The sequence below is a fragment of the Manis javanica genome, chromosome 1 (assembly GCF_040802235.1).
Source record: "Manis javanica isolate MJ-LG chromosome 1, MJ_LKY, whole genome shotgun sequence".
In the NCBI taxonomy this organism is placed as follows: domain Eukaryota; kingdom Metazoa; phylum Chordata; class Mammalia; order Pholidota; family Manidae; genus Manis; species Manis javanica.
The window spans coordinates 205,224,980-205,238,588 of NC_133156.1; the positions used below are offsets into that span (position 1 = coordinate 205,224,980).

Genomic DNA, 13,609 nt, shown 5'->3' on the forward strand with positions numbered 1-13,609 from the left:
AGGCCAAGCAGGTGCTCTCTCTCCCGGGCTGGGGCCTCCTGCTGGCGGGGGAGGCAAGGCAGTTTCTTGCCAGTGGCCCCTCCACTCTCTTCCAGGCCCCAGCCACTGCATGCCTCCAGAAGTGATCTTGGCCTCCTGAGCTTAGTGGGGAGATTTGCTCTGGGGGAAGGCCAGAACGAGGTAGAAGCAGTGACCCAAAGCCTGCCCTGAGTTACGGTGTTTGTACTTTTCAAAGTTCTTTCACAGCCATTATTGTCTCTTACAAGGACCCCGTGAAACAGGCTGAGAAAGCATCATCATGTCCATTTTAGAGAAAGGGAAGCCGAGACCTCAGGGTATCCTGAGCAGAAACCCTAGAAGGGGGAGAGGGAAGAGGCTGGAGTGGTGAAGAGTCGCCACAAGAATTGTGACTCTGGGTAAATGGCAACTCTGCAGGCCGTGGAGGACGGGGCTCAGGCTGGGAGGTCTGCACGTGCTAGACTGCGGGCTGCTCTCGCATTTACTCAAACTAGGTGGACTCGGGCCAGGTCCCTTCTCCTGGCTCTCCCTCCCATCCCTACGGCATCTCTTCTTCTCTATCATCCTCCTAACCCCTCCTGCTCTGCCCACTCTCCCAATGCCAGGGCATAGAGGGAGCCGTGCTCCGGCTTTGATACCCCCTCCCACCCTTGCTGCCACGGCCTGAGCTCCTCCCCACCTGTTTCAGCCTCACCTGGAACAAGCACGGGAGCTGACACGGCTTGCACATCCAGTCACAGTGCTCTTCGGACAGCTTTCCAAAGGACACAGTTTAGGAAGAGAATGGCCACCACTGAACGTCACATACTGGATTTGAACCTAGGCTGTCTTGTTCTTGATGACTACACCTCCCACAAGAGAATTTCTTCTTAGCCTTGGCTTTGGGGGCTAGGGTCTGGCTCGACTTCTTTCAGTGAAAAGCCTTCAAAACTAGGCTACGGCAGGAATGGGGGTGACCCAGGAAGATGAAAGGCTGATCGAAGAGCTCATTCACAAAAGAGAGCAAGTGCCATGCAGTCAGGAGGCAGTTTCCAGGCCAGAACCTGAAGCTCCCAGCCGGCCTATGAACTGGGGGTGCCAGTGGAAATCTCCTGCAGAAGGAGACTGACCTGGCAATTTCCTCAGGAGCCTGAAACCTATGTGAAATAATTTGTACACACCACAACAATCACAGTGACAGCAGAGTCACATACCATAAGAGTTCTGCGGTCAGACCCTGACACTGCCATCAATAGGGAACCACCAAATATGGTCTAGGAGCCCTTCAGTTGCACTGGTGGGACTGAACAGTGACACAAGCCCACAAACTGGCACCCAGCAATACAACATCTGTGCCCCAGACCCATGCCTGTATCACAGGCACCACCACACACACACACAGGCGAGACCCAGCCCTGGCCATGGCACACACACTCACGGGCCCCCACCTGTCGTCACAGTAGGTGAACTTCATGTCCATGCCGTGGCGGCTCAGGAAGGTCTTGCTGTCCAGAGGGATGTCCATGTGGGACGGGTGCTGGATGGGCTCACACATGATGATGAGGCAGGAGAGCAGGGGCTCCTTGTAACTGCAGACACTACTGTGAGGGGGGCAGCTGCTGTAGACCTTCACCTGGCCCGTGCAGTGCAACACCTGGGGACCAGCCATGGAGGGTCAGGTATGGGCTGAGAGACTGAGGGGAGGGGGCACACCTAGGACTCCAACCCAGGCCTGGCATCATCCTACCTTCCAGGTGGCCGACTTGAGGTTAACAGTTCGGCCTCTGTTGGTGACTGTGCACTTCATCCTCATGAAGAAGTCCCGCTCTGTGGATATGTCTTTGCTTTTCTTCCCAAAACCAGAGCCTGGATGGGGAAGGGTGGAGAGAACTGGCTGAATTTAGTTTTATGTTTATATTCAGAAGAGAGGCTCCACTGCAGGTTTTTTTTTGGGGGTGTGTGGGCAACATATTGTTTGTTTTTCCCAAGGATCCCCTCTCTTAACACCCATGACCTGCCATGAATGAACACCATCTTGGCATGTGGACCAATGCTTTCTCATCTCTGACTTGTTCCCCCCCTCCCAGGAGTGTAAGCTCCTGAAGGGTAGGGGTTCTTCCATTGTTTTGTTTCCCATGTACCTCACACATGGTCAGTGCTCACTTCAGAGCAGCAAGGCAATGAGTGACTACGAGCCGTAATCTCAGCACACCTCTCCTGGGACAGGCCCAGGTTGCCTAGAAGAAATTCCAAGGGACAGTCTGGGTGAGACTACAATTACTTTAAGGGGCTGAACCTCTTGGGTTAGAAATGTCCCTCAGACACCCCTGTCTTTTCTTCATTCCTGTCTCTCAGGAATTTGAACCCTCTGGTGCCCTATTTTCAACCTGTAATGGCTGCATTCAGAATACTGTACCATCAGCTTTCTCTCTGAAGTGACATATGTCAAGGCTCAAGAGAGACCTCACATCAAATCTCCTAGGATTTGGCAACCAAGTTCGCTTTGGGGATTAATTCAACATGGAACATATTCTTTCTCAGCCAGAATTTAATAAATCACCAAAGCAACAAAGCTTCTTTCCTGATAGTTTCCAAATAGCCTGCCCATTCAGAACATTTCCACTTTTTGTGAAACAGTGTGATGAACGTACTAAGTGCCAGCTGAGTCTGCCTCATCCATGTCCAAATTCTGCCTACCCCACAACCATTTGGAAGCTTCTACTTCTGCACTTTTAGGAGCCCTGAGTTGCCACGTAAGGAGTCTGGCTACCCTGGAGACGTCATGTGGGGCGGGAGAGACTCTGAGACCCCATGGAGAGGAAGGTCCAGCTGTGCCAGCATCTCAGCTGTGCCCCACCTTCCGGCCATTGGCCGCAAGGTTCCTGGAATGTGGGTAAGCCATCTTGGTCATCCCACTTAGTCCACCCACCAGAATATGGAAACCCAGGTGACACTGAGTAGAGCAAAAGAACTGCCCACAGAATTGGGAAAGGAAATAAAATGATTATTTTAGCCACTATGGTTTAGGTGGTTTGTTAGAGCAATAGATAACTGCAACAGTTCCCATGAACACTTTGGCACAGACGCATTTACTGGTTTGAGCGGAATCATTTGGCAGAGATGCTGGACTCTTAGGTTATGAAACCTCCCAGAAATGGTGTCCTAACTCAAAGGAGCGCTGTAATAGCATGCTATCATGTACTATGAGGGGCCAGGAAGAGAGATTTCTGAGCTCTAGGTCCCTGGATCTCACAGCACATGCTCTCTGGATATTTTAGGGATGTCAGTCTTTCCTGGATCATGAGGGCCATGGCCCATGAAGCCTACGTTCACAGGCAAAGGGAATGCAGACCCCCTCCCCAGTGGTATGAGAAGTGAGGAAACACACAAGGAAGAATACTTTACCATTTTTGAGACTCAGGTTCTCACGGATCTCCTCGTGGTCACAGGGATGAGTGAAGTCAAAGATACTGTGCCCTGTTAGTTCTACCTGTTTCAAAAACAAGGTTGGGCTCCATTACGCCTAACACTGAAGAAATCTCCAAGAAGAAGCTGAGTCACCTTGCAGTTTGGAGATAGGGAGGTGACTGAATCAGGTTTTCTCATATTCCAACCTAGTGTCAGGTCCCCAGACATATGGATGTAACAGAGGATTGCGCTGATGACAGACACTTGATTCACAAGGGTTGGCATGTTAGTGTAGCCAGCAGAGCCACCCACCAGGATGGCCGTCAACAATGCCAAGCCCAACGCTATGGGCTGGGGATGGGCTCCTGAGGCTTGTAGCCTGAGATCAGAGAGGTGCAGGGTGGGCACATGCAAGGACAGGGCATGAGGGATGTGACCAGATGGACCCCCAAATGGAAACACTCTCCCTTTTTGAAAGAGCCAGAGGAGGGCATCACCTGTGTGAGTCCCATGAACTTGCTGATGTTTTCTGACAGAAAGATCATATCACCGTCCTGGGTCACCACGGCAATGAAACCCTCCAAGGCTTTCAGATACAAGTTGTCCATCTGTTGGTCAGGCTCAGCTTCAGACTCAGTTTCAGAGCAAACTGGAAAGAAAGGAGGGTTGGATGGCATGCACGAATGTGGTGTTAAAACAGCCTGGCATGGACAGATGTCTGCTGGAGATGGCTCACAGGCATTAAGCGGACTTTTCTAGAAAAGCACACTGCCAATCATTTAAGTGTCCACCACATGCCCAAGCAGTGGGGATTGGATGAGTAACAATAGGCAGAGGACAGACACCCTGATGGGGGCTTTGTGGGCAGTACGGCTGTAGGGGCAGCAGTCAAAGATTAAGAGCCATCCTGGTAGTAGTAGAAGCAATAATTTTCACTGCTAACGTATATTGAGCAATGGCTACATAGCAGGTATTGTACTGAGTGTGCTATATAATCTTTACAACATCTCTGAGGGAGGTTCTATGTTCTACTCATCTTGTGGACAACACTTAGAAAAGTTAAGTAAGTCATTTGCCAGAGGTTATAAAGTCTGTAGCTAGTGAACTCAAGCAGCTGAATCCAGAAACCACACTCCCAACTGTTAAAGGCTTTGGAGTCAAACACAGGTTCTATTCCTCTTATTAGGTTGTGATTTGGGATAAGTAACAACCTCTTTTAACATCAGTTTCCTCATCAGCTAAACAGGGATAATAATTTCCATTTCATTGAGTTCTAAGGATTGAATGATTAAATGAATAAGAAAATGCCTAACACAGTACTAACCATTGTGAATTCTTTCCCCTTTTTGATATTGTGACTACCCTCAAATTGCTTAAAGCCTAGACAGAATTATAGCAAATAGAGATGCAAGTCTAGGTAAAGACTTAAGGCAACAGAGCTGGGCACCCAAAGAGGAATGTAAACAGTAAGTGTTCAAGGGTTCAGAGGAAGAGGGATCTCTTTGGGTTGGTCAGAGAAAATTGTTTCAAAGAGAGCATTTGAGGAGAAATGAAAAATAGGATTTCATAGTAAAGTGAAAGAAGGGCTTTCTAGACTGCGGGGGCTGGGCAGACGCTGGAAAACACGGAGACAGTAGAGCCTGGAGGTGGCTCCCTCCCAGGGCCTGAGAAGGGGCCTGTCTGGCTAAAGCAGAGGGCCCGTTTCCCAGTCTCAGCGACTGGGCTGGTCAAGTGGGTCCAGGGTCCTGGAGAGGTGGCATCTCAGAGACTGCTTTGGGGAGATTCATCACACCACGGCACGCTGAACGGTGTGGAGAGCCAGCGAAGCCACGGGAGGAGGCTACTGAGGTAGAGGCAGGTGGTGGAGGTGGTTGCCAGGGGCAAGCTGGGGAAGGACTCACACCGCACCCCTTCACTCTGAGCAGCCTTGGCCTGTCAAGTACACCTCTGCTATCCACAAAATGTATTCTGCTCTTGGACAGAACAAATAAAGCTCTCAGGCTCCAGGCTCTTGGTTGTTATCCTCAGACCACAGACTTCATTTCAGTCCTACTTCTAGCTCATTATTTAACTCTAAACACACATTTGTATTCATCCAGTATGAATATCAAGCCAAGTATGCCTCACTTAATTTTCAGAACAAAGGGATTAGAGAGCAATTTGTCACTTATAAAAGTTAATATTCTCTTAACTAAAGAGAGTTTTTCAAATTGAGTCCATTTTAGGGAATGCAAAATGTAATTAGATTTATGAGCCACTTGGCAAGGGACACATGGATGCTGTGAAATGAGGTTGAAGGGCCTTTCTCCAAGGGCACTGGATTTATTTGGTCCTCTTTTCTCTTTTCCCTTGAGTTTAAGCTCTGGGCTATATGTTGTTACTACTCAAGAAGAAGTCCAAATTAGGAGATTTTCCTGACAAGGGGCTTCAATGGCACCACTAGGGACCATCCCCCTTCAGGACCAGGATCAGTGACTGTGCGGGAATTGCAGATGCTGCTATTTCTGCAGAGCAACAGAGCAGGCCCATCCGGGGACAGGCCAGTGTCTGGAGCCGAGAGTGGCGCTGTGCAGAGTAGTATCCTGGTGACTTGCCCTCTGTGTTACTGATGTGGTAGAACAAAATGAGAGGTCTTTCTTCTTCACAGCCTGGTGCAGGCAGTTGGGCTATGGGATGGGAGACTATTTGGTAATGGCCTTATACCACACACATACCCATACTTGATCCTGCTTAGGGTCTTCGCCAACTAAATAGGCAGCTGAACAGATGATAATGAACCAAATTTCAAGTGTGGGTGATGTCACCGCCAATGTCAGCACTACTAAAACAGAAGCTTTAGTAGAGACAGTGACTTAACTCAGCACTTTCAAAGTTGAACATAGGGGCTTTCTAAAATAACGATTTCTGAGCTCAGGGCTACTACATAATTTGTTGGTCCCAGTGCAAAGTAAAAACGAGGGGCCTCTTGTTGAACAGTGAAGCCACATCCAGAACCCTTTTAAGTGTAGCATCCTGGGAGACTGCACAGGTCACACACTCATGAAGCTGGCTCTAGATGGGCTCCCTTCCCAGAGTTCCTGGTTCAGGAGGTCTCAGGTAGGAGCTGGGGAACTTGCCTTCCTAAGTTCCCGGGTGATGTGGATGCTGCGGGCCTGAGGACCACAGATTGAGAATCACTGTCTTAACTCACAATCCTGTGAGTGACCCTAAGCTGGGAAAATGAACCTATTTAGGCAGGTGGTGACCTATTTTTGGGATGGATGAGGAGAGATTTTCAGCACCATTTAAATCACACCAGGTAGGTGACTACCTTCTCCAGACAGCAAAGGTCAGCCCTGGGATTGCTGGCCTTTTTTTCTCTCTTCAATTTCTTTGATCTCAGTGGCAACACTGACTTCTGAAGTAATCCCAAGACAACCCTACTTGGGTTAGCTAGGCCCAGAGGAAATAGTTCTGCTTAAAATTTCCTGTTTTTAACAGTTCCAACACAGCCAAACTGGTTTCCATCTGTGCCCAGTACACTTGCTTCCAGGAGGTGGCGAAATTGGCTATAGCAGCTGGCCAGCTGGCCTCCGGGAGGGAGAGGGGTGCTCAGGGACCACGAATGAAAACAGGACATCTTGGGACCAAAGTCACAATGGCTGGACGACCAGGAAGCCAGCAGGCTGGCCCCTGAGGACTCTGGGGCAACGGGGCCTTTTTTGTCTGTGGAACTATTTGCTCTCACAGAGCCTGCTTATCCTCCTGGGGGCTTCCAAAGGAACCTGGCCAGCTCACTGTCAGCCTGGAGCTGAGGCTGAAAACCAAGGGCAGAGGCAGACCTTCCGTTGAGGGGCCAGGGGCTCAGGCACATCGGCCCCCACTGACACCTGCTCTGCTTCTCCTCTGCTCTCTCACGGGAACATCACATCTTCCCTGCTGCATCATTAATCTCTGACTCAGTGTCAGGCACATTCACTAGGCAGTGATTACACTCCCTCTATGCATGTCCACCTTGCGCTGGGTGCAAAACAGGAAATCCGTCAGGCCCTCCATGAACAAGCATCACCTACTATGTGCTCAGTCCCATCCTAGGGATGATCAGGGGTAGAGAGAGGTGTAAGAGCAATCCTTTTGCTCAAGGCATCTACTGACTTGTGGGGAAGACAAACCGCTGTGAGGCCACACAACAACCCAGGTGAAACCCTTGGTGCCGAATGAAAGAGTCCACAGTAGGTGCTTAATGAGCCCCGGGATGGATCTCCAAGGCACTTAGGTTCTAGGTCTCCAACACTTGTTTCCAGGAAGGGTCTGACCCCACAGACACACAGGTCATTAAAGTCAGCGGCACTCTGCTGAGATAAAGCGCGCTCAGCCTGGGGACACAAGATTCTTTAATGCTAAAAATAGCCCCAGTAAACAGGCTTTGATGACTCCCCACAGCCAGGATATGCGCGGGCTGAGGTTTCGGAGCACTTTTTCCGGAGCACCACTCATTTCCTTCAGGCGGCACCACCCACGTGGGGTGGGACCCCAGGGACAGCAGGATCTGGGTGTCTGGGGTGAGCGGGCAGAGCAGCAGGGCAGACACTCCTGACTGGGTCTCTGAGCCCAGACCATCACAGGGTGCTGCTGCTCAGGATGCACTTTTATTCCAACAGGATCACTGTCCCCGTTTGGTTCCTACTCTGAGAGGCTCCAGGATGCTTTGCCTGTTCTTAGAATCATTCTGATGTGATGTTCCTGGTTCAGATTTGCTTGGCAGACAATCACCACTTAGTTATCATTGTGGAGCTTCCCTTTTAAACTGATTCCTCCCCTCCAGCTCTTCCAGGTCCATAGACTCACCACTACCCTTGTCCTGGGTATGCTGATGGCAAGAGCAGTTCCAGTCAAGACACAAGGAAATTATTTTTGGACCACTTACTGATCATCAGCCATACCTTAAACACCACCATTACCGGTAGTAGGCTTGGGCAACCCTCACATCTTTAGCAGAAGGCACTGTGTTTAACCTGAGTCTGCTGGTGTCCCAACGAGCCTTGAAAGCCCACCATGAGTGATTTATTCCTTTGTTATTTATATAATTTATTATCCTATCTTACCTTTCTATATTGTTCTTCCTAAGATGTAGCACAGGACTGAGGTCAGCAAATACCTGCTGATTGACTATTTTTTTTGGTTTAAGGTGAGAGAATGATGTAAACAAGGTCAGCATCTTTAGAAGAAATTGTAAATTAGCCAGTCTCAGCCACTGATATCCTAGGATGAATCAGCTTCTCAGCTCCTCTCCAGACAAAACAGAAAAAGGCCTTGGTTTGGCAGGTGGGTTGCAGGGAGGGGTAGGACAGTAAAAAAGTAGGAGTGAAAGTCTAGAAAAAGAAGTCTGAAAATTGGGCATCAGAAACCGCATCTGCCTCCACAATTTTTCCCTCGGTCCCACTCGTCCTCTATGAAAAATTCACAGTAAAATCCTTAAAATCACTTGTCCCACATTTGAAAGTCTTTCCCTTAGTAGTCTAGAGATCAGGAAATCATAATCTCTGATTCAGACTGATGTCTTCACTAAGCAAATGCCAATGAATCAATAATAAACCTGACATTTTTCTTTAGAAACCTTGCTTCTTCTCAGCCTCCAGCTGCTGTGTAAAATGAATTTGATTTCACCATGTACAAGTGTGGGGAAGCCTAAAATCCACTGCAGAGTGCAGAGCCAGTGTTGCCTATTTCACTGCTCTTTGGTGCCCTCTGAGTGCAGAAGCAACCCTCATTTGGCCACAGTTTGTGGGGCTCATCTTGAAAGAGGATTTAAAGACAATTGAGCAGTATTTGCACTGATGTTCCTGTCAGAGTGTTCTGTTCTCGGCCCAGCGTGGAAGCTAATATCATAAAGCTATTGTTTCAGTTTGCTTCCTGTGATATTAATCTCAATCGGCAGCCCAGACTCCCAGCCTGAATTTCTCAGTGTTGAGGTTTCCTCTCCAACATTCCCACACAGAACAGCCTACTGTGAAAATCAAAGGGAAATGTGTTACTAAGTAAAGAAGAAACTTCTCTAAAGCAAAACCTGGTCTTTTTTAGCCTTTTGAACTCTGAGGTATGCAACCAGCTATTTCCTATTCAAAAGGGAGCCAACATGGGTGCTCACCTTTGTAGAAATGCCTCAATAATGAATCTGTGGTTTGTTTTGACTCGGAAAAGCTTGGCAACTCTGCATGTGGAGAGAAAATGCTGCACGGTGGGCAGGAGGACAGTAAGAGTTTACACATTGGGGTTTCTCTGACATCATTTCTCCAGAAGCCTATCTATCATAAATCAATTTACTTGTTCCTAACAGCTTTTATTTCTAAGCTACAACTTACTGAGAGCCTAATATGTGTCAGGCAGGAAGGTAAGGGCTTTTGTACTCATCGTTTCAATCCTCAAACTGTATCGCAAGTTAGATACTGGTATCCCCTCTATGTAGATGAGAAAGTAAAGCTCAAAGACTGTAAAGAGATTCCACAGTGTTGCTGAGAGGGGAGGCAGCCAAACGGAGGTCCCAAAGCAAGTCTGTCTGACCATCAATCCCGCTCTCTTTCTGTTACACTGCAACCTCCTCCCCTGGGTGATGCGTGCTTTGTGAGAACTGCTCTTTCAAGGACACCAGCACCAGATGGCCAAACGTAGACACTTTTTATCCTTTTTTGTCATACTTTCTCAGGACAGAGAAGACCAGAACGGACAAGCCGAGGCTCTGGTTGGTCCTTGGCCAAGCCCAGCCACAGGGCAGGAAGTTTGTGTCCACAACTTGCAACAGCTCCTGAGCAGACGTGTGATGTCTCGCTGTGGCTAATCTGGTCCTATCTCCCTGAGCGTGTCAGGCACACTGAGGGTTTGTGCCAGCACACACCCAGGCAGACATGTTTAGAGGGCCCAGCCTCTGATTCACAGTTCTATCCAAGCCAATCTCTGAGCTACTGAGAAGGATGATGCTGTGTGGGAGAGCATGGAAACCAAAGCCCAGCACCAAAAGAAAGGACAGAAGCAACTCACTACGTGTGCGAGGACTTCCTCTGCATCCCCGCTGCTCAGGGCCAACCCCCAGGGGTTTCTGTTTAATTCCGTTCCCCTGCCAAGGGAGAACCCTCCTCTTCCCGCAGCTGGGCAGCCATCTTTGCCTACCTAGGTTTGCAGAATGCTCCTGTCCTTCCCTATCTGTCCTTCCCATGGACCAGGATCCAACAGGAATTGAATTCCAGGTACAGAAACACCATCTGCTAAATGCGTGACTTTGAGCAACCTTAACTTTCCTCATCATCTGTGATCATCCCAGTGATTTCTCACCTCACTGCTCATCATCTGTGAAATGAGAACAAATGTTCTACAAGTTCAAATTCAATCAGAGAGTTATCCCAGGATTAATGTATTACTCCTTTCTGGGCTGGTGGTGGAAGGAAGCAATGACTAACCCAGAGGAATTAATGTCTGAGGGTAGAATTTGAAGTACCCCAGTAGGGAAGTTGAAGGACATTTCTGGGTGTAAGCAAGGGATCTCTGACTAGTCACTAAATGCCTATGTTATGTATATGTACAGATGATCCCAACACTATCAGACACTGCCCTCACCTGTCCAGGAAGATAAGCCTCTTTACAAGGAAGTGTACCTTGTGATGGTATCTCCAGGCCTTTCTTGTACTCCAGCCAATTGCTCCCTCGTTCTGTAGCATCTCTGATGGTGAACCTGCCATTGCCTCGCATGGTTTCTTTGGAAGTATTTGGAGAGCATGGTTCTGCCTTGGTTCTCTCCCTCCTGTCTGCTCTGTTCCAAGACTCTTCAGACTTGCAGTGCAGGGTTAGCCCTCCAATCCTAGGACCCACTGAGCGGTCATCCTATTTTCTGAAAGTCTTTCCCCCACATCCTTCCTGTGCTCCAGAGCTCAGAATAGCACAAGCTGGTCTGGCCTTCCCGCCTCACACTGGATTCCCCCCGCTCAGGGTTTCTTTCCCAGAATAGCCACTTCATAACAGGATGGCAGAATCCACCTGGCTCCGAGGCACCAGGCTCACTCAGGAACACAGAAAACCAAGCCCCAAAGGACCTTCTGCTGCCTTCCCACACACCTCACACTCACCACCTCGGCCACTGTCCACCTGTAGCAACATAGCCGGCTGTGGGGAGCATTACCCACCACCCTGTTTCCTTACAAACCTGACCGACTAGACAGGTCCATCATAAAGGATCTGAAACTGGAAAACTCCTTGGGCCACCTCCTTCCGGTCAGGACTAACAGGAAATGGTTTTTTGAAGAATGTGAACTGTGAGAAAAGTAGGTTTTGTGCACTTGAGACTTGCAGAGATACCAGGGAGGGTGAGAATTAGCTGGTTCTGTGGAGAGGCTGTTACCCGCCAAGGACTCGCCAGTGCAAATGAGTGTGGCTGAGTCGGCGCACTAGACATCATCTCGGTTAATTCTCACAGACATCCTGTGCAATAAAGATTTTTAACCGCTTTCACAGATGAGGAAACCAAGAGCAGGGACACTGAATCATCTACTTGGCATACTGGTTAGTTAGAGGGAAAAAATGAGATGACTACACCTCTGCCCTCCTAGAGAAGGTAGCAGGAAGATAAGCTTCCTAACCATTCAGTCTGGAGCGGAGCGTGGGCCTTCTGGCCAGATGGCAAGGCAGCCAGGAAACCAGCAAGAGCTGCCCTAGCCCTCCCAGTCTTCTCTGTCCTCTTCAGCTCCAGGGGCCCATGGGCTTCCTTGGTCCTGACCTTGTTCCTAAGCCTGTGGCTGTGCTCATTCTAAAGGTCATTGCTGGAAAGGAGATGTTCAACATGAAAGAATAAAGCATTAAGGATGGTGTTTCTGTGGACGGAAGCTGGGCCAAGTGGGAGTCCCTTGGGGTGGGGGGTGACCTTCCCCACACCCTTCCCACTCTCACCCAGCTGAGCCCCCAGCACGTAAGGGCACGCTGGCAAGGCTGCTGTCGGCACCAGCCTGGGGGGGTCTGCTAGTCTCACCTGAGGAGAGGAGCTTGTGTGTTCTCAGGAAGCTGATAGCCAGCCGCATGATGGAGGCCTTGTCCAGGTGGGAACTGATGTTGTGAGGCAGGGGCAGCTCATGGGCCAGCTCATAGAAGACCTCGGTCTCCTTGCTCCGCCGGCACCTTGCAGCATCTCGGGACTTCTCTTTCCTCCTCTCTGAGCTACTCCTAAATTGAAAGAGAAGCAGTTAGTCCCTAAAACATCACTGTCAGCCTGTCACGCCCTGATCAAGACATCTCCAAGGCCCCCAACCCAGGGAGCAGCTAAACTCTCCCAGGGAACTGATTTGGGCTCACACTAATCATCCAAGCCACTTTGAGCTTCTGCTTTGTATTGTCAGCTCTGTTCTCATGTGTGTTTTTATCTTCTCAACTTCCTGCCTCCTCCTCTGTGCCCATGGCATCCAGAACAGGGGTTTGAGCAAAGACCTGCTGATTAATCAACTGGCAATGCCTTGGACCTGGTTGTGAGTTATCTGGGACTAGGGTGAATGCACAGGGATAGAGAGGGAAGTGTGAAGAGGCCATGGCCAGTGGCTGTGCCAAAGGCTATGGAGAACAAGATGAAAAACTGCTTCAGGTTCTCTTTCTGGACAAAATGCACTTAGGAAAAATTAAGCCTAGTTCTGGACCTTAGGTCCTATTTCATATCAGAGAGTAAAAATCTAAAATGACATTAGAGCCCAAGAAGGAACAGAGTGTGGTTTCCCAAAGTGCACACCTGCCAAGGGTTAAAAAGGAGTGAACATAAACCTGTTTTCTCTCTAATCCTAGATCGCCAGCCTGCCTCAGGCTCATTTGCCTTTCCTTTTCAGGACAGTAGGAAAGATGACACACACCAAAGCCTGCCTCTTTCAGGGAGTCTGGATGAAATCCTGGTCTTCTGATAAAGCTCATGTGAAATTTCAACACAGGCCAATTTAAAAATCAGCCGGCCTGGATTGAAATTCTGTCTCCACTTGCTGGCTCTGTATACTTAAATTATTTAAATTGCTCAGCCTCAGTTTTCTCATGTGTAAAATGGTAATAATAGTACTTACCCACAGGGTTGTTGTAAGGACTGAATATGATAATTTATGCAAAATCTTTAGCACCAGGCCTATCCCAACTGTAAGCAATCAATGTCAGCTAGTATTAACAAATCTGTCCATGAAGAGATGACCACGAGAATAAAAATGTTACAAAGGAGTGC

General features: G+C 48.9%; 1 protein-coding gene across 2 annotated transcripts in view; it reads right to left on the reverse strand.

Annotated features, from left to right (window-relative positions):
- EPAS1 (endothelial PAS domain protein 1) overlaps positions 1–13,609 on the reverse strand; it is an 84,807-nt gene that overhangs the window by 25,781 nt on the left and 45,417 nt on the right. For both annotated transcript variants that reach the window (XM_017675100.3, XM_036990799.2), the window contains 5 exons: positions 12,395–12,585; positions 3,903–4,054; positions 3,403–3,487; positions 1,745–1,863; positions 1,446–1,651 (listed from right to left, as the gene is read on the reverse strand). In XM_017675100.3, coding sequence (XP_017530589.3) covers positions 1,446–1,651; positions 1,745–1,863; positions 3,403–3,487; positions 3,903–4,054; positions 12,395–12,585 — 753 coding nt within the window. The remainder of the gene's footprint in view (positions 1–1,445; positions 1,652–1,744; positions 1,864–3,402; positions 3,488–3,902; positions 4,055–12,394; positions 12,586–13,609) is intronic.